The sequence below is a fragment of the Cnephaeus nilssonii genome (assembly GCF_951640355.1).
Source record: "Cnephaeus nilssonii genome assembly, chromosome: 14".
In the NCBI taxonomy this organism is placed as follows: domain Eukaryota; kingdom Metazoa; phylum Chordata; class Mammalia; order Chiroptera; family Vespertilionidae; genus Cnephaeus; species Cnephaeus nilssonii.
Window position 1 is genome coordinate 28,572,886 of NC_137085.1, and position 27,466 is coordinate 28,600,351.

Sequence of the window (27,466 nt, forward strand, 5' to 3'; positions counted from 1 at the left end):
TTTTTCCAGTTGTATTCACAGCATCTAACACATGGTAGATATGCAATAAATATTTGAATTAATATGATTTTTATTTAATAATCATAAAGAGCTTAGTCACACTTCATCTTTTCAAATACACACACAATTTTTGTATTGATTTGGACTAGTCATGGTCTGGACTTTTTCCAAATCCATGTAATTCTTAGAGCTAAATCTTTAAGAGATAGCAGTCTACTAAGAGGTTACCAACCCAAGTAAAATTATTTTAGACACATTTCCTTGAGGGGAGAATAATCTTTGTACAGGCAAATCTGGATTTGTGGGAGGGAAGGAAAGAAACAATTTATTAAAAGAATGTGTAACTCTTATTTTTTCCTAATCTTTATGTCCACCTTCTCAATACATGTAATGTGCCTGCCTTCCCCCCTCCTTATTAACTTATGGGACTGTGGAGTGGGAGAAAGGGTAGAGTGGAGCCTTCCTGCTACTTTCACCAATCCTGGCTCTGCTCTACTTCCAGAATGACATAGACCCTTATCTCAAGAATGGGAATAGTAGTTTGTTTTTAAAAAGGATTGCCCCAGTGCTGGACAGCAATGATTCCCTCCCACCACCCACTCTGTAGGTAGTACCAGTCCTTAAATGATTTAATGACTGCGTAATAATCCACAAAGCACGGATACCATACTCTTATTTAGCAAATAACTTATATGTTAAACATTTAGGTTACTTCTAGTTCCCTTTTAAATTGTTGATACTAATGTGCTGTGATGAACATGTTTTACATATGGTTTTTTCTATGTTTTGGAGTATAACCTGAGAATTTATCAGAGGAAAATTACTGATTCAGACTTTTGAATTGTTAATAAAATCTACCTGATAACTTTCCAGGTGATTAACATTTGCCACCCTGGAAACAGTGAGACTATTTGGATAATTTGAATTTGACCTCTGCATTTTTAGATCCCCACACCTGGACCTTACAGAGTAAGTAAGGGACTTGGAGTCAACACTAAAAAAGACTCTTCATCTTTTGTTTTGTTTTTCCCTTCTTCTATTAGGCTATGATTTGAGTGCTGCTGACTAGTTGGTATTATAGCAACAGTGAACAATTTTTTTTCCTCTAGAGATTTAATGTGGCTATTTTGGAGAAGGCTGTTAGGGCTTTGAGCAATTTATTGTGTAGAAAGCACATTACTTAATACACCTGCACATCCTGTGTCTCACCTTTATGAGAAAAATGTAAATGAATGAAGAAGCAAGCTGTATTCACAAGCTATTTTGGAGGAAGCAAGTTCTGGCACAATATCTGGACCTAACTTCTAAGTTATTTTTAGCACAATAACTGATGATAATTACTACACCCTTCAAGACAAAGGTTAAATTCTTGATTATATTATGGTTACCAAGACAGGGAAAGGCCACATTAAACAAAAGATAAACAAAAGATGTCTTAAAATAGTAATGTGTTGGTGCTCAAAAGGTTAAATTATTTTAAATAACTTTGTTTTGTGAAGCATTGCTTTTCTCAGTTATGCTGGGTGGATTAGTCATACAATTATCTATCTATATATAAAAGCCTAATATGCAAATTGTCCCCTTGGGAGTTCAACTGGGAGTTCAATTTCTCACTATGATGTGCACTGACCACCAGGGGGTGGCGCGGAGCAAAGGGAGGCCCTAGCCGGTAGCTGGAAGGCCCCAATAGGCTCTGATTACTGGCCAGGCCTAGGGACCCTACCTGTGCACAAATTTCATGCACCGGACCTCTCGTATTTAAACAAACATTAAATATGAGAAGTGTGTGAGTTGCAGGTTTAATCCCATCTCAGGGATGTTGTTCTCTTGGCATGAATTTTTAAATATAAGTTGCATTCTGGAGAAGGTTGAAGTTATCATGTCTTTGTATTGTTCAACACTTGCATGTTAGAGAAAAATAGAATTGTATCAATTTTCAGATATAGTATAACCTCAATAGTTTTTACTGAGGGAGAATTAGAGCAGTAATGGAAAATTTATGTCAGAAACAATGTAGAAAGAAACAAATATATTTAAAAACACTTAATTATAGCACTAGCTGGTTTGGCTCAGCAGATAGAACATCAGTCTGCTGACTACTGAAGGGTCCTGGGTTCCATTTCAGTCAAGGGCACGAACCTCAGTTGCAAGCTCAATCCCGGCCTAGGTGGGGCATGTGCAGGAGGCAACCAATGGATGTCTCTCTCACATAGTTGTGTGTGTGTGTGTCTCTCTCTCTCTCTCTCTCTCTCTCTCTCTCTCTCTCTCTCTCTTCTTTTCCCTTCCACTCTCTCTAAAAAATCAATGGGAAAAGTATCCTTGGGTGAGTATTAATCCCCAAAAAACCAAAACAATATAGCTTTAACAGGCCTTGGGGAATAATTGTTAGTTACTAATCCAACTACATTATAAAGAAGAGTGCTACTTTTAAAATTCTTAAACTACAGGGTGGTTTTGTGGGCTCAGTATGAATCTTAGAGGGGATAGGCTTGCATTTAAATTTTAGCTCTTAGTATTTATGTGTGGCTTTAAGCAAATCAACTAATCCTGACTTGCAGTGTGTAAAAGATCAGAGTCCAGTTCATTTGAAGTTAGTTATTACAAGATTAAGATTTTTAAAACTGCTTATTGCTTTAAGATGTCTTAATTTATATCTTTCATAATCAAATTAATATAGTTAAAATTTCAGAGAAATAACTTGCTTTGAGTGTGGTACAACAATTTATATAGATATAGATATAGATATAGATATAGATATAGATATAGATATAGATTAGATATAGATATATAGTGTTAGTTTCCTATTGTATAATAAATTACCACACATTTAGTAGCTTAAAACACAAATCTGTTATTTTACAGTTTCCCTGGATCAGGAGTCCTAGTATGGGTTAGCTGTGGGGCTCTCTGTTTAAGGTCTTATCTGAGGGGAGCTGTGATTTCATCAGAGACTCGATGTCCTTTTCCATGCTTTCTGGTTGTTGGCATAACATGGTTCTTGTGATTTTTCTTTCTAGCTGCCTGGTGACCCCTCTCAGCTCCTGACCTATCAGGTCTCTTTCTCATGGCCCTCGTAATGTGCGTTCTCACAACATAGCAGCTTATTTCTATGGGTTTGACAGCAGAATCTCTTCAGGAAGAGTTCTGTTCCTCTTTTGAAGGCTTTCTTTGATTAAGTCAGGCCTACCCAGGATAATCTACCCTTTGTGATTGATTAAATGAAACCAGCCGACTTGGAATTTTAATTATATCTGAAAATCCCTTCATCTCTGTGAAGGAGTTTGTATAATTTAGGTCATGTGATTTAACCTACTCATGGGAATAAAATTCACTGTATTTACAGTCCTAACCATACACCAGGGAGGGAGGGATCATACTATGTGCACCAGAGGTGGGAGTCTTGGAGGCCATCTTAGAATTCTAACTGCTCCCCAACACACACACGATTGTGCCTGATTTTATCTTATCCAGTGGGAGCATCTGTTTTGGTTTTTTTCAAACCCATCTATAATTTTTGTCCCAGATCTGTATTAACTATAGGAATTGAATATAGTTTTTCTCCATTGTATTGTTTGTCCTCCCTTTTTATAGACAAACTAGAGGCCCAGTGCACGGATTTGTACACCAGTGGGGTCCCTTGGCCTGGCCCGCGCCCTCTCCCAATCTGGGACCACTCGGGGGATGTCGGAGAGCCAGTTTTGGACCGATCCCCACAGGCCAGGCCAAGGGACCCCACTGGTGCACAAATCTGTGCACTGGGCCTTTAGTATCCATATAAGATCTTTGGTTAATCTCTTCCCGCTCTCCCCCCTCCTGCCTTCCCTCTGAGATTCATCAGTCTGTTCCATGTTTCGATGCCTGTGGCTTCTGCTCCTGCGTTGAGCGTCTGCCCCCTGGTGGTCAGTGCATGTCATAGCTACCAGTCAGCTGGTCGCTTAGGCTTTTATATATATAGACTAGAGGCCAGTTGCATGAAGATTTGCGCAATAGGCCTTTCTTTCCCTGGCTGCCAGCACCAGTTTTCCTCCAGCACCTGGGACCCAGGCCTTCGCTCCGGCCAGAGCCTTCAGTCTTCACTCCATCTGGAGCGCCGTTCCTGTAGCTCCCTCCGCCCCCCGCCCACCTCCTCATAACAGGCGTCCCACCCCACCTGGCCACTCCACGCCTGCATGCGTGCTGCCCAGAGGCCCAGAGCGGCTGGGGGGCGGGGCCACCGCCATCTTTGTTGGGTTAATTTGCATACTCCTGATTGTCTGGTGGGCATTGCGAAATGATGGTCAATTTGCATATTTCTCTTTTATTTTTGTAGATAGAGCTTCTGACCAAAAGATATTGCTGGTAGGAGAGGACTGTGCTTCAAAATTATTAACTGTGGCCCTAGTGGCCAGGGTTTGCCCGTTTCAGTTTTCAAAGGAACAAGAATTAAGGAAAGGAAACCTGATTCTCTGATTCTGTTTTCGCAGCCAGCTACTTGTAGGAGCAGTTTGTAAGAGTGCTATTCATACTTTAGGTATGATAGTTGAAGGCAGATGTCCTTATTAAAGTAACTCTTCAAAGGTACTTACTTTGTAGATTATAAGCTTAAGAAGATTGCCAAAAGAATATGAAACTGACATAAAGGAACTGACTGTTTTTGAGAAGAGAATTGCTGAAGTGGTAAAAAGAATGCCTTAGATTGAGGAGTCGGGAATTCGAAATACATTTTCTTCTATTAAATTAATTCTTATTCTTACCCTCAAATAAACCAAGCTCCTACTTGTGTTCTAATTTTTTCCTGTATTATGGCATTTAAAACATTATCCTGTAGTTGGCTACTTGCATCCTTTTTTTTTAACTAGAATAAGCTTTTTGAGGATGGGATTCATTTTTTATCTTTCTTCCTAACATAACTCTGCTTACAGGAGGCAGCCAGTAACTGTTTCTTGATTCAGCAATTCGTACTTCATCATAGTGGTAAAGGATATTAGCACATTCAGGTTTGTAGTGCAGAGATAAGCTTTAAATTTATGTTTAAAACATTTTGTGTAGCAATGCTAATGAATTCTAAAGTTACTGCCTGCAAGTGTTTTGCTTTTACTCCTACAAAGATCTTTGGAAGTAATTTTACTCTTAATCAACAAGCATGGTTATCTATTTACCAGGCTGATAGCAAACCAGAAACAAAAATTTATAAAAGAACCAAGTAAGTTGATTATAGCCGGATTATTAATAGCTAGCAAGCCACTTCATGATCTGTTTCTGCCTTGCTCTATAGCTGCTTCCTTACTGACCAGCCATACTGAACATTTTGTAGTTTCCTGACTGTCGATTGCTAGTTATCCTTTCATAGCACCTGGTACCTACATTATCAGAGAAAGTTGATACTCTTTATATTGTACAGTGATTTGCTTTATTTTCATAGCATACACTTCTTGAGGTAAACCATGCCTCTTTTTGGTTTATTGCCTGACACAGAATAGATACTTATGTAAGGGAATGAATGAGGCAGTGAAGAAGCTCTAAAAACACATGGTCTGCCCTGACCGGTTTGGCTCAGTGGATAGAGCATCCATCTGCAGACTCAAGGGTCCCAGGTTTGATTCCGGTCAAGGGCATGTACCTTGGTTGCAGGCACATGCCCAGTGGGGAGTGTGCAGGAGGCAGCTGATCCATGTTTCTCTCTCATCGATGTTTCTAATTCTCTATCCCTCTCCCTTCCTCTCTGTAAAAAATCAATAAAATATATTAAAAAAAATTTTTTTAAATAAAAATAAAAATAAAAACACATGGTCTTCAGTGTAGGGTCAGTCAGGTCCACAAACCCTCACCCCTAAGGGGGGAGGAAGTTCACAGCACAGTGGAACAGGTGATACTCATGATGTTCATGATTTATAATGCTACAGATTAAGTATATTTACATATGAGTTTGAGAGGAATAACCTGAAATCCAGTCATGAATTTAAAACATGGAGTCATTTACTTTGGGGCTTATGATCTGGCCTTGTATTCCTTAGGAAAGTTGCTAGGTTTGTGTTGAATAGAGGTGAGATTACCATGATCTTGTTTTTTATGCTTATGATCTCTATAGAAGTTTTGCCACAAATGTTGTGTAATTATTTGTCTTCTTTTGCACAGTCATTCGGAAGTTTAAAAAATAAAATGAGAAAATATATTGATCTTAGTTCAGGTGGACACGTATCTTTCAGTACATAAGATATGTAATTTTTTACCTCAGTTTTTCTTAGCATAAAGTCTTGTCTGTATCCTTTAGGATTTCAGAAAAGATATCAATAGAAATCATATGGGAAAAATAGGAAGGAGTCTGTGTTCTTGAGCAGTGCTGTTTTGCCTTAAAAGTTTTTGTAAGAGAAATCTATTGCCAGAGGCAACCTTTGCTGACCTTAGCATTTGCTTTGATGTTTAAGGTTAATTTTTAATTTTTTCCAGTCTCTGCTAAATCAGATACCTAGAAAATCCAGACTATCCTTCATTGGCATGATTCTCCACATTGGTGCAGCTAGCCATGAACTATCCTTTTCTTCTCCCTCTTTTTCCCAGATATCTCCCGGGGCCAATTCAGCACCTCTACCTGGCCATCCTAACAAGGTGATTTGTGAAAGGGTGAGACTTCAGAGCCTGTTCCCTCTCCTCCCAAGTGATCAGAACACTACCGTTCAAGAGGATGCTCACTTCAAAGCTTTCTTCCAGGTTCTTATATATTTACCCTTTCCCTACATAGGGCTGAAAATCACAGATAACATTCTAGGTTGTTTCTAGGAAGGCTTGAAATAAAATTCTCAGTGTCTTCCCTCTTCTTATTTCTGTTCTATGTGGGAATAAGTATTCTTCTTAGAGGACTTCTTTAATATAAAATTTTCAGCCTGCTTTTCTGAAGAATGTCTTCTCTTGAGCTGCTGTTTATTATTTGACCATTTATATTCTTATTTTTTTACCTTTTGGTCTTAATCACTTGTCCTAATAGGCCAAATTCTGTAGGCTAGTAGAAAATATGACAGAATATGTGAAATTGTGTAGGCAAGGGAAAATGGAAGCATATAATATTTTTTTAAAGCTGTCACTAATTTGCTTAGTGCTCAGAGTTATATAGTAATGCATATTTCAGAGAGAAAACATTGTTATATGCCATCAGTGAGTTTTGATACCTGTGGGTAAAATGTGATTTAAAATTTTGTTACATATTAAGTGAAAATGAGATGTGAATGGATTGAAATCATTATGTTATTAATAAATTACTAATGTATGCTCATCCTCCTACCTAATAAAAGAGTAATATGCTAATTGACCGTACCTTCGCTACACCCACAGCCAATCAGGGTGCTATGCAAATTAACCCAGCAAAGATGGCGGCCCCCACGCGCTGCCCCGCCCCCATCACTGAGGGACCCGGGCGGCGGCGCTGCCCCCATCACGGATGGCGGCGCCGGGGTCCAAGCCCCGACCCTGAAAGAAGGCAGAAGGCGGTGGCCAGAGCCAAGGCCTGGGTCCCCGGTGCAGGAGGAAAACTGGTGCCGGTAGCCAGGTGAAGGAAGGTCTATTGCACGAATCTTCGTGCAACGGGCCTCTAGTGTGTATATATATATATATATATGCTCATTAACTACTAAACTTTTAATCCATTAATCCATAGGTACCACAAAGGAAACTCAGTTACAGAATTGCTTCTTGGTTGCTAAGGTTTTGCCCATGTTACGTATTTGTACATGTGCATATAAACCTACTGAGGTAGTGAGAGTTGCTAATAAGGCTAGAAGTTTTACATAGAGCCAGCTCATTTTCTTTTTGTGTGGAAGTGACAGGTTGCAGCTTGGGACTAGTTTTGAAAGAGGAATGTGTGACACATTAAATTTAAGATGTTGAATTTCTGAGGCTAGCTGTGTAGGTCCGTGGTCGGCAAACTGCGGCTCGCGAGCCACATGCAGCTCTTTGGCCCCTTGAGTGTGGCTCTTCCACAAAATACCACGGCCTGGGCGAGTCTGTTTTGAAGAAGTAGCATTAGAAGAAGTTTAAGTTTAAAAATTTTGCTCTCAAAAGAAATTTCAATTGTTGTACTGTTGATATTTGGCTCTGTTGACTAATGAGTTTGCCGACCACTAGTATAGGTGCTTCAGGATTCTTTAATCTGATATTCCTTGTTGGAATTTGTGCCAGGTTCTTTGCTTTGCATGTATTACCTCATTTTGTTTTTAACCCTCATAATAAACTAATCATGGATGGTTTTTCTAGATGAAAAAATAGGCTTGGAAAAGCACACCAAGATGCCCAATTACATAGCTAGTTATAGGCAGAGCAGAGATTCAAATCCAACTTTTTCTGTTTCTTATCTACTATATTTGCCCATTTACTGCCCGTTAGATATCAATAAGTATTTCTTTAAACACAATGCAGTACATGTTAAGAGATATAGTTTTCTGTATTGAATTGAATGGCATATTGAATGCCATTTTTGATGTGTCATTAGCCTGTAATATCTTGATATTTAGTAGTAGACCAATAAGGGAAAAGTGACTTATACCTTCGCCTCTGCCACCAAAAAAAACAGTTATGTGATGTTTTCTATGTTCTTTATATTTTGAGTCATCTTCAGGCTTTAACTCAACATTAACTTTAATTTAAACTCAGAGAAATGCCAACTGCAATAGATTTACACCCATGTTTTGAAAATAAAACAGGACTTAGAGCTGATTCAATTTGGGTGTTGCAAAAAAGGTGAAAGATATTGTTATTTTTAGTCCTAATTTAACTTACATCTTATTTTTCTCTTATTTGAGAACAAGGCACTCAGTGACTTTGTCCCCAAAGGAGACTGACTCGGAGATTTTCTTTGCCCATTTATTGCCCTCCCACTGTTCTTCATGAAGCAAAGGAGTATATCCTTCTCACATCTCCTTTGAGATACTGTCAGATACCTTCAACTAATTTATACCAAAATTAGGTGTGGTTTTTTAGTTCTGATTATTCTGCTCATCCTTATAAAACTTGGTTGTCACGTAAAAAAGAGACCCTACTCAGCTATGTCCTGTCCTCAGAAAGTTTAATGTATTCATGTTTTCTTACTCTTGCCTTTTCCCCCAAGTTCCTTCCCTCCCAACTCTTTCTACCTTTCCTTTTCTTTGGAATACTTTGTTTTAAACAGGTTCACCTACCTCTTCTTTTTTTTTTTTCTTAAAGCACCTCTACTTCCTTATCTTAGCTGAAACTAGTATCTTTTCTAGGACATCATTTTCCCTGCAGCCTTCTCTGGGGAAAAAGAAATTACTGATTTTTCCCATTCCAAGCATGGGTTTGGGTATGTGGTTAATAATTGAAATGGTAACAGAGGAGAAGGAAAGTGTTGATATTCTCCTGGATCTAGGTTTCCAACCCCAGTTTTTGAACAAAAAGCTCATCTTGTTTTTGATCTCTTTTTGTCATTCATCTTCACAGTTTTATCAGTTTTGTCACTGTCCTTGTTAGCTTTTTTACTTGCTTGCTTTATATTGTATTACTTCTAGTAAATATCTTTCTAATTTTGCATGCTTTTCTAATTTTTAAAATTATGAAATATTTTATATATGCAAGCTATAAAGTATATGGTAAACACATGTATAATTAAAAAAAAATACACAACACCATCCAGCTTAGAACTCAACTGTTACCAATATTTTTGAAGTCTCCATGTGATCTTGCATGTTATATCCATCTGCTGTCCCATATCTGTGCCTTGGGCAAACCTCTGCTGAATTTTGTGTTAAGTATCCCTTTGCTTTTCTATATGGCCTTACCACATACAGTATCCCTCAATACTATATACTATTTAGTTTCCAAATTTAATATAAATGGTATCATGTTGTATATTTTTGTCATTTTGAGATTCACCCATATTGATGCATGTGGCTGTGTTGATGAATTAGTTTCCTTCTTTTAGTATTCCATTTATTATACGACTATACTATAGTTTATCCCTTCTCTTTTTGATGAATATTTGGATAGTTTCCAGTTTTTTACTATTATTACAAGTAATGCTGCCATGAATATGCTTGTATGTTTCCTGATGTACATTTAGTTGGTATGTTAATTTTTCTGTAAAAGGGATAACTTTGTATTTATTGCTCAGGGTTTTCTTACAAAAGTGGTGCATTTCCTTCTCTATAAAAAATAAGCTGTATTTAAAATTAAAATCAAAGTGTCTCATAATTAGAAAAATATTTTTAAATTGATGTATAATTGATATACAGTAAAACTTACCCTTTTAGTGCAGAGGTCTGTGAATTATAACAAACTAGAGGCCCAGTGCATGGATTTGTGCACTGGTTGGGGGCATGGCCTGTGGGGATCGGCCCGCTGTGGGTACACTGCTCATCCCACTCAGCTGAGCAGCACTCCCACTGTGAGAGTGCACTGACCACCAGGGGGTAGCTCCTGCATTGAGTGTCTGCTGCCTGGTGGTCAGTGCACATTATAGTGCACTGGTCATCCTGGTCGTTCCGCTGTTCGGTCGCTGGGCTTTTATATATATGCACTAGAAGCCCAGTGCATGATTAAATCATGCACGTGTAGGGTCCCCTAGGCCTAACCTGCCATCCAGGCCATATCCACTGCCCTGCAAAGCCTAGCACGCTCTGCGGACACTGCTAGCAGCCTGCTCCCCGCTTTTGATGGCAGGGGGTCCGCTGGTGCTGGAGCGGACATACAGCTCCCTGCTTTCGATCGCGGGGGAGCTGGCTGTCCACTGGTGCACCAGGCCTTTCGAAAGCCTCCAGCTGGCAGAGGCTTTCGAAAGGCCTGGTGCCGGAGCGGACAGACAGCCAGCTCCCCCGCTTTCGCTCCCCGCTTTTGATGGTCCGCAGCAGGACGTGGGCTCGCTGCCCCAGAGGCCCCTTCTGTGCCGCAGCACAGCCATGGCGCAGATGCTGAGCTTGCGCCGCCAGCCCAATCAGCCACCCCGAGTCCCGCCCCCTGCACCTCCTGCTGGCCCAATCGTGGGCGTAGCGGAGTGATGGTAATTTATGTAGGATGCTTATGGATTGTAGAACCACCACAATCAAGATGTAGAATAGTTTCATCACCCCCAAAAATTTCATTTCTTTGTTATCAATCCCTTACAGTTTTACAAATTAACAGTTTCTGTATTACCATCCAGTTTAACAATTGCGATTGAAGATAGTATGCTTTTATGAAATAATCAGGTACATTGTGGAAATTTTATGTTTGGCACAGTCCTTAATTTCAGAGATGTGTGTGTATTTTAATGACAGCTATGTAATTACTTTTTTGTAAAGTTACTAAAGTTAACTAGGTGATTGAAATTTTGACAATTTATACATACAAAGAAATAAATTATCCTATCTAATAAAGAGGGAATATGCTAATTGACCATCACACCCTTTACAAGATGGCGGCACCCAGTCCCCTCAGCCCTGCCTCATCCAGCCTCAGTCCCCCAGTCCCCTCAGCCCCGCCTCATCCAGCTGGAGTCCCCCAGTCCCTTCAACCCCACAGGGGAAAGCAGTTAGGGGCGATCTGGCCAGCAGGGGAGCAGTTAGGCGTCAATCAGGCCAGCAGGGGAGCGGTTAGGGGGTGATCAGCCTGGCAGGCAGAGTGATTAGGGGCAATCAGGTAGGCAGGCAGGTGAGTGGTTAGGAGCCAGCAATCCTGGATTGTGAGAGGGATGGGCCTAAACTGGCAGTCAGACATCCCCCGAGGGGTCCCAGATTGGAGAGGGTGCAGGCTGGGCTGAGGGACACCACCGGGCCTCTAGTTGACTTAATAAAAATCCAGCCAAAATATTAAAAATTTTTGATTTTAGAATTTTACAGAGTTATCCTTAAATTCATAAGGAAGATTATCAAAGAAACTAGAGGCCCGGTGCATGAATTCATGCACGGGTGGGGTTTGGCTGGCCTGCCCTGATGGGGGGGCCCATCAGGCCAGGAAGGTGGGGGGTGGGCAGTTGGCCCTGCCCCCGATCGGGGTGTTGAGGGCCTATTGGGGGCCAGGCCAGCCAGGCTTATCAGGGCCCGGATCACGCTGGTTGGCTGCGGCAGTGCACGTCACAGACACTGGTCGTTCCGGTTGTTCCACCATTCCAATTGCTGGGCTTTTATATAGAGAGATAGCTTCACATTGGTGCAATTTTAACTGTTGTTAAATACAGTGGATATTTTTTAGCCCTGATTTTACATGACACCTCAGTCGAATTTTTGTAACTCCTATTCAACTGGCTTCCACCACCATATTGCACGCTCCTCTCACCAACTAATTACTTGGAGTTTTTCAAGGTTTAGTATGGGCCTCTGTTTCACTATATAAACTGTTTTTGGCGACTTTGTTCATGCCTGCAGCTTCATTAACCTACCATCTATCTATATAATAAAAACTTAAATTTATATTTCTAGTCTATGAGTTTTAGCTGTCAGCAGTACAGTTCCACATTGTTATCTCAGAGGAATCTCTTGATTTCAGGTTGTTCTTAATATTGTTTCTGTTTTCATTGGTTTATGCTTGTGCTTTATTTTTTATTTTATTGGTCTATGTTCACAGCTTGAAATTATAGTTACAGATTCATGGTGTATAAAATAATAGTGCTTCAGTGGAACTACATATAGTTGAACCTTGAACAACATGTGGGTTAGGGGTACCAACTCCAACACAGTCAAAAATTCTCCTGTAAATTTTGACTCCTCAAAAACTTAACCCTTTGCACTCGCTTTTTTCTCGATTCCTTTATTCTACTCGGGATTTAATTTTTTAAATACCCCAGATTTTACAAAGCGCGACAGTAGAATAAAAAACTGGAGTTTCTTTTCATACAAACTTATTTATTTGGATTTTTTTATATTTCAAATTATTGATACATTCAAAGAGTAATTTTAATCTCGACATCCGAGTGCAAAAGGTTAAGTTGTCCCTCAGTATCTCCAAGGAATTGGTTCTAAAATCGCTGCACATACCAAAATCCATAGGTGGTAACATCTCTGTATAAAATGGCATAGATCAGTGCACACAGTCAGCTCTTTGCATCTGCGGACTTCCAATCATATATCAAAAGCAGTAGAGGTGTTTGTTCTAAAAAAGTCTGGTGTAAGTGTACTCACACAGTTTTAAACCTGTGTTGTCCAAGGGTCAACTGCTTTTTCATCCATAGCTGGGAATCTATGTATGTGGAGGGCTTGAAGTTATACGCAGTGGGTCAGCGCCCCTATCCCCTGAGTTCAAGGGTCAGCTACATATATATGTAAGTGTATATATATGTGTGTGTGGGTGTGTGTATTTTAAATGTGTTGGGTTTTTTTTCATAGCATTTAGCGTTTAATAATCTCTGATTAGCTCTTTTGGAATCATGGAATGCATTCTGTCTCCAGAGTTGTTTTCATTTTTTGTTGTTGTTAATCCAAGGATGTTTTTTTCCATTGATTTATTTTTATTTTATTTTATTTTTTTAAGAAAGAATGGAAGGGGGAAGGGAGGGGTAGAGTGAGAGAGACGAGACAGAGAGAGACACATCAGTATGTGAGAGAGATATTGATTGGTTGCCTCTGTGCACTCAACTGGGGCCAGGGATTGAACCTGCAACCCAGGTATGTGCCCTTGACTGGGAATTGAACTTACGACCCTCTGGTGCTTGGGTCGGTGCTCTAACCATTTAGCAATATAGGCCAAGGCTGTTTTCACTTTTAACGATGATTTGGTATTAATAGAGGTATAGCCCTAGCCGGTTTGGCTCAGTGGATAGAGCGTTGGCCTGTGGACTGAAGGATCCTGAGTTCGATTCCAGTCAAGGGCACATGCCCTGGTTGCGGGCTCGATACCCAATATGGGGTGTGCAGGAGGCAGCCAATGATTAGTTCTCTTTCATCATCCATATTTCTATTTCTCTCTCCCTCTCCCTTCCTCTCTGAAGTCAATAAAAATATATTTTAAAAAGAAGAGGTATAATCCTATACTCATTTTATCAGGTATAAAAACTAGCTAGCTAGTTTTTTTCTGTCCTTCCTCACGTTCTTCCTTCATCCCTCTCTTCCCTCCCTTGATCCCTAAACCTGCACCTGAATTCTCTACTGTAATATCGCTGTAGTACTCTACCAGTATAGACCATCAATAGCAAATATTACCTGCGATCATGTTAGAAATGCAAATTATTGGGCCCCAATTCAAATTTTCTGAATCAGATTGGGGAGTGGGCCCAACAGTCTGGCATTTTTTTGACCCATAAAAGTTTAAGAACCACTGGCTTAGGTCAGCAATTTTCAACTATTTCATCTCATGGCACACATAAACTAGTTATTAAAATTCTGTGGCACAAATATATATATATTTGCCAATATGACAGAAAATAGGTATAATTTTTATTCATTCATACCAGATAGCTATTGTGTTGGTTGTTGTCTTTTTTGGGGGAAGTTCTAGCAGGGGAGCTACTCGTATACCCTTGATCGAAGACCGGTCCTCTCCTCTGGGGGGAAGGTTGTCCTCTTCAGAGGAACATGCATCTTTGGGAGGGACACACATGGATCGGTGAAGGAGTAGGGGGAAACCCGTGTAACCAGTCAAATCAGCTGAATCAACCCTGGTGATCAGTGGGTGACATGTCACAGCCAGATTGTCCTCACATCTGGCTGTTGTCATTTTTTAATTTGACAATCTAAAGGAAAAGAGGTCAGGTATTGCACCTTTTAAAAATTCTAGTGCCACACTAGTTGAAAATTGCTGGCTTAGGTAAGTGGGAGTATCCCTTTAGATTCTGCTTTGCTTTTACTTCTGTCAAGAATCCTTTTGATAGCCTAGTTCTGGACCAGTTTTATATTAATTTCTAAGTTTAGAGGTTCATAGATAACAATGGGCAGTGAAAAATTTGAACCCCAAACTTGGTGTGACGAGCTAACCTGTGGTTTGAATTCTTACAGGAGTAATACTTCTTCCAATTACCAATCCAAACTGAGTAGACATCTCTGTTGTTATTGACTCTCTATACCAGTGAGCTGACTTTTTCTAGTCTTTTGTTGCAAGTATTGGAAAGTTTGGCTGTGCAGGGGTCTCAGTGATAAGACCTTGTCTTCTGTCCTCCCTGGGAGCATCAAAAAACAAACCTGGTTGTCAGTTATACTCTTTCTTTCTGGTCCTTAGTAATTTCCTCTTTTTTTCTGAGTTCAGTGCATTTAAAAAGTATTTTTTGTTGTGTTTAAACCATTATTTCTAGATTTTTATATTGGGATTTTCACATTTAGTCCATGATTTTGTCACAACAAAAGTTTTTATATCATATCAAAGTTTACAATATTGCTATTCTCTTTTAATTTATATATTGATTGATTTTGAGAGAGAGAGAGAGAGAGACATCGATTTGTTGTTTCACTTATTTATGCATTCATTGGTTGATTCTTGTATGTGCCCTAACCGGGCATTGAACCCACAACCTTGGTGTAACGGGACAACATTCTAACCAACTCAGCTAGCTGACTAGGGCTGTTTATTTTATAACTATAATAGTGATATTTCATGCCTTGTCCTCAGTTAATTATAATAATTGAAAACCATTAGACATCCTTTATAGTATTAGGAATTTATACTTACAATAGGGTAATATGCAAATTGGTCAGGACGCTGTCACTTAACAACCGAACAGCAGGAGGGCGGGGCAGCGAGCTACCTGCGGCTGAGAGCTACAGGAGGGCGGGGCAGTGAGCTACATGCCACAGAGAGCTATGAGCGGTGGTGGGTGGAGTGGCCAGCAGAGGCAAGCGGCAGTGAGCTACTCGCACAGGGATTCGTGCACAGGGCCACTAGTATCAACAGTATATAGTTGTTGCAGAACCAAGTAGCATGTTTGGCACATGGAGGAGGAGATGCAGTTTTCAAACTATTCAACTCAAAGAATGCTTTAGGTGACAGAATGGTATGGATTTGTTTTTCCTAGACACTTGGATTGCCTTTTATGTTTCTTTTGGCAAGAGATCCATGTGCTTACATTTTATTAAGAACTTCAAAGTTCTTACTGTTTTTGTTATCCACATTATTTAGGGCATTTATCTCAGACTTCTTGTTGTAATTTGGAATTATTACTCTTTGGACCTGCCATCATCCTGTAATTTCTTTTCACTTCTACTGTTTATTGGATCCTTTATCTATACTAATAAAAGGGCAATATGCTAATTAGACCAGATAGACTGGACGTACTCCGGATGTCCTTCCTGACAAAGGTGGGGCCCAGGTAAAGCTGCCCAGGGTCACAGGTGCCTGCCCGGGCAAAGCCACCCGGGTGCCTGTGGCTGGCCAGAGGGAGGGAAGCCCAGGTCCCAGGTGCCTGTGGCTGGCCAGAGAGAGGGAAGCCCAGGTCCCAGTTGCCTGCGGCCGGCCAGAGGAGGGAAGCCTGGGTCCCAGGTGCAGGGGCTGAGGCAGAGGCAGTTAGGGGCGACCAGGCAGGCAGTTGAGCGGTTAGGAGCCAGCAGTCCCGGATTGTGAGAGGGTTGGGCCTAAACCAGCAGTCGGATATCCCCCAAGGGGTTCCGGATTGTGAGAGGGTGCAGGCCGGGCTGAGGGACCGCCCCTCTTCTCCCCCCCACACACAAATTTCGTGCACCGGGCCTCTAGTTTGTATATATTTCCTCATGTGAAAGAGAGGAGCTTGCTCACACACATAAAATCAAGTAAATTCCTCTGAACAGATATGTGAGAAGCAACTTGTTTTTCTTTTAATTAAATCTTTATTGTTGAAAGTATTACAGATGTCCTCCTTTTCCCCTGTTGACCCCTTCCAACCCTCCCCCCGCCCCCAAGGCCTTCACCACCTTATTGTCTGTGTCCATGAGTTATGCCAGTGGTCGGCAAACCGCGGCTTGCGAGCCACATGCGGCTCTTTGGCCCCTTGAGTGTTCTAACACCACTTCTTCAATATAGACTTGCCCAGGCCGAAAACCGACTTCTGCGCATGGGCCACAAAGTTTCAATCGCACTGTACGTGCGAGCCCGTATGTAGTATTTTGTGGAAGAACCACACTCAAGGGGCCAAAGAGCCACATGTGGCTCTCGAGCCGCAGTTTGCCGACCACTGGGTTATGCATATATGCGTGCAAGTTCTTTGGTTGATCTCTTCCCACCCACCCATCCTCCCCTGCCTTCCTTCTTGAGATTTCACAGTCTGATTCATGCTTCTGACTCTAGATCTATTTTGTTCATCAGTTTATTTTGTTCATTAGATACCACATATGAGTGAGATCTTATGATACTTGTCTTTCTCTGACTGGCTTATTTCGCTTAGCATAATACTCTCCAGGTCCCTCCAACAACTTTCTTTTTTAAATCCTCACTCGAGGATAACTTCTTCATTGATTCTAAAGAGAGAGGAAGGGAGAGAGGGAGAGAAACATTGATTGGTTGCCTTTCATAGGCACCCCAATCGGGGAATGAACCCACAACCTGGGTATGTATCCTAACTAGGAATTGAACCTGAGCCCTGGGGATGACACTAGAACCAATTGAGCCACACAGGCCATGGGGTGAGAAGCAACTTTGAATCTGGCAAGGTGATTGTTTTTGCCTTCACACTAGATTAATAGTTTGATTGGAGTATAAAACTCTATATTATTTTTCCCTCAGAGCATTTTTAGCTTTTGTTTTCTGTGGGAAGTCTAATGCTAATCTAATTCTTGTTTCTTTGTAGGTTACTCCCTCTTTCCTTTGTTGGAAACTGAGGATTTTTTGTAAAGTATTGCTCATTCTTAAAAAAGAAAAAAATTGTTGCTCATTCTGACATTTTTTTAAAATCAAAATATCTAAATTCCAATGGTTATTTTTAATTTTTAAGATTATCAGAACATAACTGATGTTCTTACTAAAATCAAGGGGTAAAAACAAATATACTTGTAATAGCACTATTAAATCTAGGGAGAAAAGGTTAGTGTGGCAAAAGTTATAAAGAGTACATGGTTCTGAAAACTGTTTTGTTTTAGTTACAATGACAAATTTGAAATAATATTCTTAAATATAGAAGGAAAATTATGTGGTTTTTGGAAATACCTCTTAAAATAATTTGGAATGATCAGAAATAACCACTTACCAGTTTGCTTCTTTTCTATTAGTTTAGTCAGTTCTGTTTTATGTTATCTCTTAAAATCTAACGTTGTAGTAAGTAGGACCATATACTTAACTGATTTTTTTGCTAGCAGCAGGTACCAATTATTTTACAATCAAAAGTGCTGTATTACCCAAATAATTAGAACTTGCCAGGAGTAGATCAAGTTAGGAGAGGTTCTTTTAGGAACACAGCCTTAATCGAACTCTGAATTCATTTGTAATTTTGACATTTGTGGTGAGGCTCAAGTGGGAAATTGAGTTGTGTGGGGAGAGTTAATTCAATGAAGTGATTCATACCAATTTTATAGCTAGTAAGCAATGCTATGATTCTTGAAACTATGTGCCAGCATATAACATGTAAGTTTTGAATCATCCATTCCCATGATCTACCTGAAACTCCATGTCTTTCCAAAAATGCTGTAATATTCTAGTTAAGAAGTGATAATCTAGATCAGCGATTTTTCATCGTTTTTCATCTCATGACACACAGAATCTACTTACTGAAATTCTGTGGCACACCAAAAAATACATATTTTGCTGATCTAATTTAAAAAAGGTATAATTTTGATTTATTTCCACTGGACAGCTATTGTTGTATTGGCTGTTGTCATTTTTTAAATTTGACAATCTAAAGGAAAAAAAGGTCAGTGCCCTGACTAAATATTCAGGTAATGCATGTTTGAAAAAATTATTGCAGCACACTGGTTGAAAATCGCCAATTTAGGTCTGTTGACTATTTCTTTATATCTGTTTCATATAACCCTTATTTTATCCAGGTAACTTTTATTAAAGAAAATAAATGTAATGGCCTTAAATACAGAAATAAGGGTGCTGAGGAGTATGGTTTAGAATAAAGTCAAGGGCCTACTTAAATTATACCCCCTCCTAAATTGATCTCTCAGCTAAGAATTGATTCCTAAAAGAGCAACTTTAACTGATGGGAGAGCATAATGGAATTTCTCAGTTGAATGGGGATTTTAAAGAGATGGTTAAATACCATACAATTGCTTATTACCCTATTGTGTACCTTATATGTTGTTATTTGATGAAATTTATTATTAGTTTTAAGAAACAGAGTTTGCTTTTCATTTGATATTACTTACTGTTTATCTCTCTTCTCCTCTGTCCCCCAGAATCTTTTTCTTTAAAGGTATTTAATTTGGGTTAATGGTGTATTTTTTCCCTCCTTTACACGTTAGGGTAAATATATTTAAATATCTATGCATACACAGTAATTTAAAATCCTTAAAAGGTCTTATTCGGATGATTGATTTTTGTTGCATTGGCAGAGTGAAGATAGTCCAAGTCCCAAGAGACAGCGCCTCTCTCATTCAGTCTTTGATTATACATCAGCATCACCAGCTCCCTCACCACCAATGCGACCATGGGAGATGACATCAAATAGGCAGCCCCCTTCAGTTCGACCAAGTCAACATCACTTCTCAGGGGAACGATGCAACACACCTGCACGCAACAGAAGAAGGTTAGTTGATTACAATTTATTTCTTAAATTTTCTTCCATTGGTAGATTTGTGTGGTTTTCTGTACGCATTTTATAAACACATCAACACGTATGTACTTGTACACTCAAACATGAAAAATGATATTATAAGTTTAGACTTCTACATTAGATTGTGAGAATTCATTTAGCGTGTGGTCAACAGAAAAAGAAATTGAGAGAGGCTAAAGTGATTTATCTAAAATCAATTCATACCATTATATATTAATTCAATTACCTTATGGTTGAAGACTTTTTTCAGGCCAGCCTATAATCCTGAATATGGAAAAATGCATTTTATCTTTCACAATAAGAAGAGGGTTAAGGAGATCCTAGAAATGAGGTACCTTTTCTCTACTCTAATGCTATTTCTTCTGTTTCTTCCAAGGCAATTGGGAGTGTAATTAGCTTTTTTATAAAAGTGTGGAGACTCTGTATGAAGAGTGATTGACGTTTAGTTTAACTCTCAGTCCTCTGTCCTCTCTTTCATGGGACTTGGCCTTTGCCTTTCCTTTCTAGGGGCATACATTTCTTCCTGAGCTTCTTCCTCTTTGGTTGTTGTCTAAGATCATACGTTTCTTCTTCCAGTGAAATAGTGCATCTTTAGGGTGGGACAACTGTTTGCATGTTCCATTTGTTGATAACCTAAGAAATATTGTTAAATCTTTAGTTGGAAGACTTTGTGGATAGAATGTTTGTATCTCTTCAAAAAAAAAGCCTAGGAGTGCAATTGCTAGGTCATAGGAAATGCTCTGGACTAGAAAGGGCGTGTTAGAAGTGTCTGTTTCCACATGGTAGTAGAAGTGAGCTATGGGTTCTCAAATTAAAGAAAAGTATCATGCTCTACATTCATGGTAATACAAAGGAGGGATGGGGGGAGCACATATCTAGAAAACCAGCTACCCAATAAGCCTATATTCTACCTGGCGCAATGTGTTACTCTCCTTAGTCCATTCTCCCTTTAATACTTCATTGTAGGCTAGCTATAATCTTAGCTGCCAGATTTTCTTACAGAAGCAGGCTGTGCAAACAGATGCAATATTCAACAATAGTCTAGCATAACTTCAGCTACAAAGATGAGCACATAGAAAGGAAATTGCTAAACATTTGAGGAAAACCCAACAAAGAAAGAAGAGCACTAAACTCAATAAAACCAAGAACTTGAAGAAACAGAACAAACAAAATAGACTTCGAATAAGTGGAATATGAAAGAGATGCAAAAGCAGATTGATTTTATAAAAATCAGCTAAAATTCTTATTGATAAAATTAAAAACTCAATAAATGGGCAGAAAAAGTATCTTCATTTCTGGAATATCAAGTGGAGGAATCTTCCCAGAATGTAGTGTAAAAGGGCAAAATGGAAATTGTGGGAATAAAGGTTTTTATATAGCCCTAGCTGGTGTGGCTCCGTTGGTTGGAGTGTTGTGCCATGCACCAAAGGGTGTCAGGTTCGATTCCTAGTCAGAGCCACATACCTGGGTTTCGGGTTTGATCCCCAAGTCAGGATGTGTATCAGAGGCAACTACTAATCTCTCCCTCTCCCGCTCCCTCTCTCTACCCCCTACTCCCTACCCCCTACCCCTCCTTTCTCCTTCCTCCCTCTGTCTAAAATCAATAAGCATATACTTGGGTGAGTATTGAAAAACATTCAAGATAAATTATTAGAAGAATAGGACTAGAATGTATAACTTCCACACAATGAAACAAATAAACAGCATACATAGAAAACTCAGTCCAACAGAAGGCAGGAGGGAACAGCTTTGCACTATTTACAAGTGATAAACCTAAAACAAAATGACAAAGTAAGTTCTATCACCAGTGTAAAGTCAACTGAAAGAAATACTTGTCCATCTTCTCATTTCTAAATTTTTCTCATAGTTCTTTCTAAATGTTCTATCACAAAAACACACGGAGATTTAATGAGAGGCAATACAGGAAAGATAGGAACTAAAATCATAAAGGGACGTAACATGTCAGAATGAGGACTTGCATCTTAATTTGTGTTTAGTTTGAGAGTTATTGAAATTATTTTAGAGTAGGGAAGTGAGAGTAAGAGCAACAGAATAAAACAATCTAAAAGGGGGCTCTTAGTGTATGGGCAGGTTGAGATTTTTATCAGGAGATCAGTGATGTGAGCATATAGAATATTCAAGAATATATAGAATATAAAGCTTTCACATCTTAACATCAAATAAAGACTTTAAAATGATGCTATCTCATAATTTAATTGAAAATGTTTTTCATCTTTTTTTGTGATACATAAAACAGTCCTTTAAAATACTTTTGTAGGTAGCACCCATCTAGTTGCTATATGGGATACTTGCTGCTGTATTCATGAATTACTTAATTAAAGCCAATTAGTTCTTCAAATCCTATATAATAAAAGGCTAATATGCAAATTGTCCCCTGGACTGGGAGTTCAACCAGGGGGTGGGGCCAGCCCGCCAACTGCCCACGGCCCCTCCCCCCAGCCGGATCTCACCCATGCATGAATTTGTGCACTGGGCCTCTAGAAAGTAAATAAAATAAAATACTCGTACAGATATAAAGATAAGTTATGTGCAAATACATGAGTTAGTATGCACAGATAAAATTTCTTATGTTCTCTTAGAGACTAGAAACAGTGGCATGATTCCCATGTAGCAGTGAGCACACCTGGTTTCAAAGTATCAGCCACTCTGCAATTAAAGATTCCAAGGCTCTTTGGAGACCTGGTTAATTCTAGAACCGGTGTAGGGAAAATATGAGATAAATCGCAGCATATTGTGGTGTCAGATATTAAGGAAGTGCTCAAAAGGGTAAGGACATAGTGAAAGGGCGCAGGAACTGAACTTGAAAGTGCTCCCATTGGGTAAAGTTGAAAAAATTTGAACAACAAAATAAAACAGTAGTGTATATTATAACCAAAATAATAAAATATCCATGAGCCCATGATTATAAATAACAGTAAACAAATATATGGGAAATATGTGACAGCTCTTCCTTAAAGAATTCCAATTAATACATGTATAAGAAATAAGGGGACTAGAAAATCACTATTAGAATATCATAATGATTGTTGACCATTCATTCATGCATGCTAAAATTATTGACAAACTTTCAGTAGAAGCAGATTAGTAATTATGAAGGAAGAATGCTTTTGTAGGGGGTGTTGGGGCAGACACCAAGTTAGCCAAGAGGTCAATGATATATAAATATATACCAATGATACATACTGATGTACTGTGCTCCTTACTGTGATATATTGAAAGAGCATGTCACCTCTGGATCCTGTCCAGTAATGCATAACCTCAAGCAGATCATGAGAAAACATCAGACAAACCCAAGTTGAGGGACATTCTAAAGAGTAAATGTCTATGCCTTCAGAGGTTTCAAGGTCATGAAAGATAAAGACTGAGAAAATGTAACAGATTAGAGAAATTAAGTTGGGAAACATGACAACTATATGCAAAAATAAGATCCTGCATTGGATTTCAAAACAGTGATCAGGGGCCATTGGTGGAAAAACTGATAAAATCTCAGTACATCTTGTTCATTAATTGATGGTGTGATAATGAGGTTTATTTCTTTTGATAATTTTTCTAAGCTAATGGAAGGTATTAGATGAAGGAATGCTGGTTGAGGGTTTTGCAAAAACTATATTAAAATTATCTCAGAAACAACATTTTAAAAATGAGTTTAAGGTGGATGGCATCTTAAATTCAATGAAGTACAATATATAGGTTTTCAAGGAAAAATGCAAAAAAAAAGATATGCTAGTAATAAAAATGGAAGAAGCATTTCATGTAGCAGTAACCTGGGGCTGTGGTCGGCAAACTGCGGCTCGCGAGCCACATGCGGCTCTTTGGCCCCTTGAGTGTGGCTCTTCCACAAAATACCACGGCCTGGGCGAGTTTATTTTGAAGAAGTGGCGTTAGAAGAAGTTTAAGTTTAAAAAATTTGGCTCTCAAAAGAAATTTCAATCGTTGTACTGTTGATATTTGTCTCTGTTGACTAATGAGTTTGCCGACCACTGACCTGGGGGATGGTATCAAGAGCACTGTTGAGGAGTTAATGCCACAAAGGAGTGTTCCTTGTTTTCTCTAAGATTGAGCAGTTGGGAGTGAGAGAAAACAAATTTAGAGGTGCAAAGTGGAACAATTGAGAGAAAGGTGACGTGACATCAATAAAGATTGCTGAGGTGGCTGTGCAGCTATGTCTATGAGGGGGTTATTGAGCCTCTGTTACCAATACTATTGAGTACATTATAATGAGACCTGCTGCTTTTTCAAATTGCATTGGTACTGAGCCATTGTAAAAAGCAGTTGAGATAAATTGTGGAATTGTAGGAAAATAGAAAATTAAAGTCTAGTCAAAATACTTGTTAAATCTGTGTTAAACTATGTAGATGACTAGTGCATGGAGAGTAAAAGTGATTTCCTTCAGTAATCAGATTCTAACTGAAAATCCTGTGTATTAATGGAATATTTATACTGACACTATCTCTCAGTCATTTCCATTCTCAGCATTTACTCAATTCTGTTATATTTGTAGTTGTCAACAAATGTTCTTTAGTTATTTCATGAATTTTCTACTTATTTTAAAAATTGTCATTTTGGGCATATAGGAAATATATCTTTCTGTATATTTTAGACAAAAGTTAGGTAAAAGTTCCCATTAGGCATATGTGAAATGAATACTGACAAGGGTATATGCAGATTAAATTTTGTTCTATAACGCTTAGAAAATAAAGGGAGAAAAATAATAGGTTAAAACAATATGAAATTGCTGATATTTGATAATTTTTGTTTATAAACAAGCAATTTCATGCAATTAAAAAAGTGACAGTAGTTAGCTATTGATTTATACTTTCAGAGTTGAATACCAATTTTATTTTCATTATTTTTAAAATATATACATTGTAATGTATATGTAATAAGCTGATGGTTGCCAGAGGGGGAGTAAAATAGAGGGCAAAAAAGGTAAAGGAGAATAAGAAATACAAATTTCCAGTTTTAAAATCAGATCACAGGAATGTAATGTATGGCAACAGGGAATATAGTCAAGAGTATTGTGATAGCTTTGTAACATTGTCCAATGGTTACTATAAACTTACAGTAATAATTTCTTTAAGTGTTTAAATGTTGAATAACTTGTGCACCTGAAATAAGATAACATTGTATATTAACTATATTTTAATTTAAAAACATATTTTATTTACATTGTAAGTTTTTATAGGTGATGGGGAACTATAGCAATTATTTAATACTCAAGCTTACCATAGCATAAATTACTGATGGATTTTAAAAAGAGGCAATACAGAATCCTGATATATCACATAATTAAACATTATAATGACCTTTTTTATATTTGCTGTTAACAGTCCTCCTGTCAGACGCCAGAGAGGAAGAAGGGATCGACTGTCTCGACATAATTCCATTAGTCAGGATGAAAATTATCACCATCTCCCTTATGCACAGCAGCAAGCAATAGAGGAACCTCGAGCCTTCCACCCTCCGAATGTATCCCCCCGTCTGTTACACCCTGCTGCTCATCCACCCCAGCAGAATGCAGTAATGGTTGACATACATGATCAGGTATCCTATATAATAAGAGAGGAATATGCTAACTAACTGTTAGGCCCTGGGGTAGCGAGCGGAAAGCTACAGGAAGGGGCAGGGCAGCAAGCTATGAGTGGGGAGGGGAAAGGGGGAGCTACAGGAGGGCGGGGCAGCGGATGTAGAGCTATAGGAGGGCGGCAGCGACCTACTGGTGCACGGATTCATACACACGGCTACTAGTAATGACAGAATGTCCAAGAAATACAGATGCTAAAAGTTGGTGGCAGTTTATTGAGGTTATTTGTATTTTATTGTAAATTTCTTTTAGTTTTATCTAAAAGGAAACAGTTTTACCTAATAAGCAATCTTAGACAAGTTCATTATCCATAATAATAAAAGTATAATATGCTAATTAGATTGGACGTCCTTCCAGACAACCTTCCGGATGAAGCTGGGGCTTCAAGGGAAGCCCGGGTCCCGGGCACCTGCCGGTGGCGGGAGGGAAGCCCAGGTCCTGGGTGCCTGCCGGTGGCCAGAAGGAAGCCCAGGTCCTGGGTGTCGGAGGGAAGCCTGGCTCTTGGATGTCAGAGGGAAGCCAGTGCCGGCAGCTGGGGAAAGGAAGGCCTACTCTTGCATGAACTTTGTGCATCGGGCCTCTAGTCTATATATATAAAAGCCAAAGCGACCATTCAACAGGTCGACCAGTAGCTATGATGCACACTGACCACCAGGGGGCAGACGCTCAATGCAGGAGCTGCCCCCTGGTGGTCAGTGTGCTCCCACAGCGGGAGCCCTGCTCAGTTGACCAATGGGCACCAGATGCAGGGCTCATGGCTGGTGAGCCTACCTGCCTCCTGCCATGGTCCGATCCCTGCAGGCTACACCAAGGGACCCCACCAGTTCCCGAATCTGTGCACTGGGCCTCTAGTTTCTTATAAGGATTGAAATGTAAATTCCACACAGCTTCCCTTGGAAGAAAGTTGTACTTTTTAAAAAATTAGGATCAAAATGCTTTGAAAAATTGATAAAATTGTGAGCTTGGTTAAGAAACAAAGGACAAATACAAAGAAGAATAGGAATAATTAAAAGACATATATCTACACATGGGAAACATTCAAAGAATTTTGTCCAGTTGTAAAATGAAAATAGCACCTATTTCATAAGGGATGTTGGGAGAATTAAGAGTTAATCCATTTTGAGCACTTCAACTAGTAGAAGTATATTGTATTCAAGTATAAGTGCTCAAGTATATTACTTCATTACTAACTGATAATGAAATTCTATATATAACCCGGGGGGGGGGGGAGGAGAGACAAAAAACAACTTAAAGGAAATTCAAAAATTGACTCAAGAATAATAGGAAAATTGGAATTACCACAGTAGTGTGAAGGCTAATTAGAGATTACCATTAAAAAGGCACAGTGACCAGATGGCTTCACAGCTGTTTTCTCTAACCTTCAAGAAATACTTATTTTAATAATATTTAAATGATTCCAGGCTTTTTTATTTTTAAGGTAATATTTGTAATGATTTTATGAAGCCAGCATAATTCTAATACTAAAAGCAAGTAAAAGTGGGAATCCCCTCAAAAAATAGAAAGAACCCTCAAATACATAGGATTTTCTCAACATACATTTAGAAAACACAGTCTACCAATGTATCAAAAGAATAATAACCTATGACCAAATAAGATTTATTCCCAAGTAAGAGAGGATCATTTAATATGAAAGTACATTACATCAACAAATAAGAGAAGGAAAACCAGACATGATTATATCAAAAGATGCTGAAAAGTCAGTTAAGTAGTAATAAAAACTGATAGTCGGCTCATTGACTGAAGGGTCACAGGTTCGATTCTGGTCAAGGGCATGTACCTCTTACCTTGTACCTCAGTTGCAGGCTCAATCCTCGGCCCTCTCTCTCTCTCTCGTCTCCCTCCCTCCACTCTCTAAAAATCAGTGGAAAAAAATATCCTCAGGTGAGGATTAAAACAACAACAAAAATTTAATAAAAACTAGAATAAAATAAAATAAGGAAATTACTTAAGTAAAACTTAACAGCAAGTATCCTAATTGGTGAGAGACAAATCGACAACTACAGAGATACTTTATTCTGTCCATTTTTATTTAATGCTATAGTAGAAGTTCTACCAAATGTAGTAAGATAATGTAGTAATTAATGGATATAAAAAATTGAAAGAAATAATTGTATCTTTCTCACTTTTTGATATGGTGCCTAAATACAAACTAAATGTACAGAAAGTAGGAACTTACATTGATCAACTGATGAGTAGATAAAATATGTTGTATCCATACAATGAGTATTATTAAAAAAATAAAGTACTAATTCATACTATACCATAGGTTAATGTTGAAAACA

The 27,466-nt window shown here is 38.9% G+C and overlaps 1 protein-coding gene across 8 annotated transcripts in view; it reads left to right on the forward strand.

The window, feature by feature from the left end:
- Positions 1 to 27,466, forward strand: part of RNF38 (ring finger protein 38) — a 109,850-nt gene that overhangs the window by 56,917 nt on the left and 25,467 nt on the right. For 5 of the 8 annotated variants that reach the window (XM_079791268.1, XM_079791272.1, XM_079791269.1 and 2 more), the window contains 2 exons: positions 19,338 to 19,531; positions 24,910 to 25,123. In XM_079791268.1, coding sequence (XP_079647394.1) covers positions 19,338 to 19,531; positions 24,910 to 25,123 — 408 coding nt within the window. Of the gene's footprint in view, positions 1 to 6,537; positions 6,688 to 19,337; positions 19,532 to 24,909; positions 25,124 to 27,466 lie in introns of all 8 variants that reach the window. The other 3 variants (XM_079791267.1, XM_079791273.1, XM_079791274.1) reach the window with 2 other exon arrangements.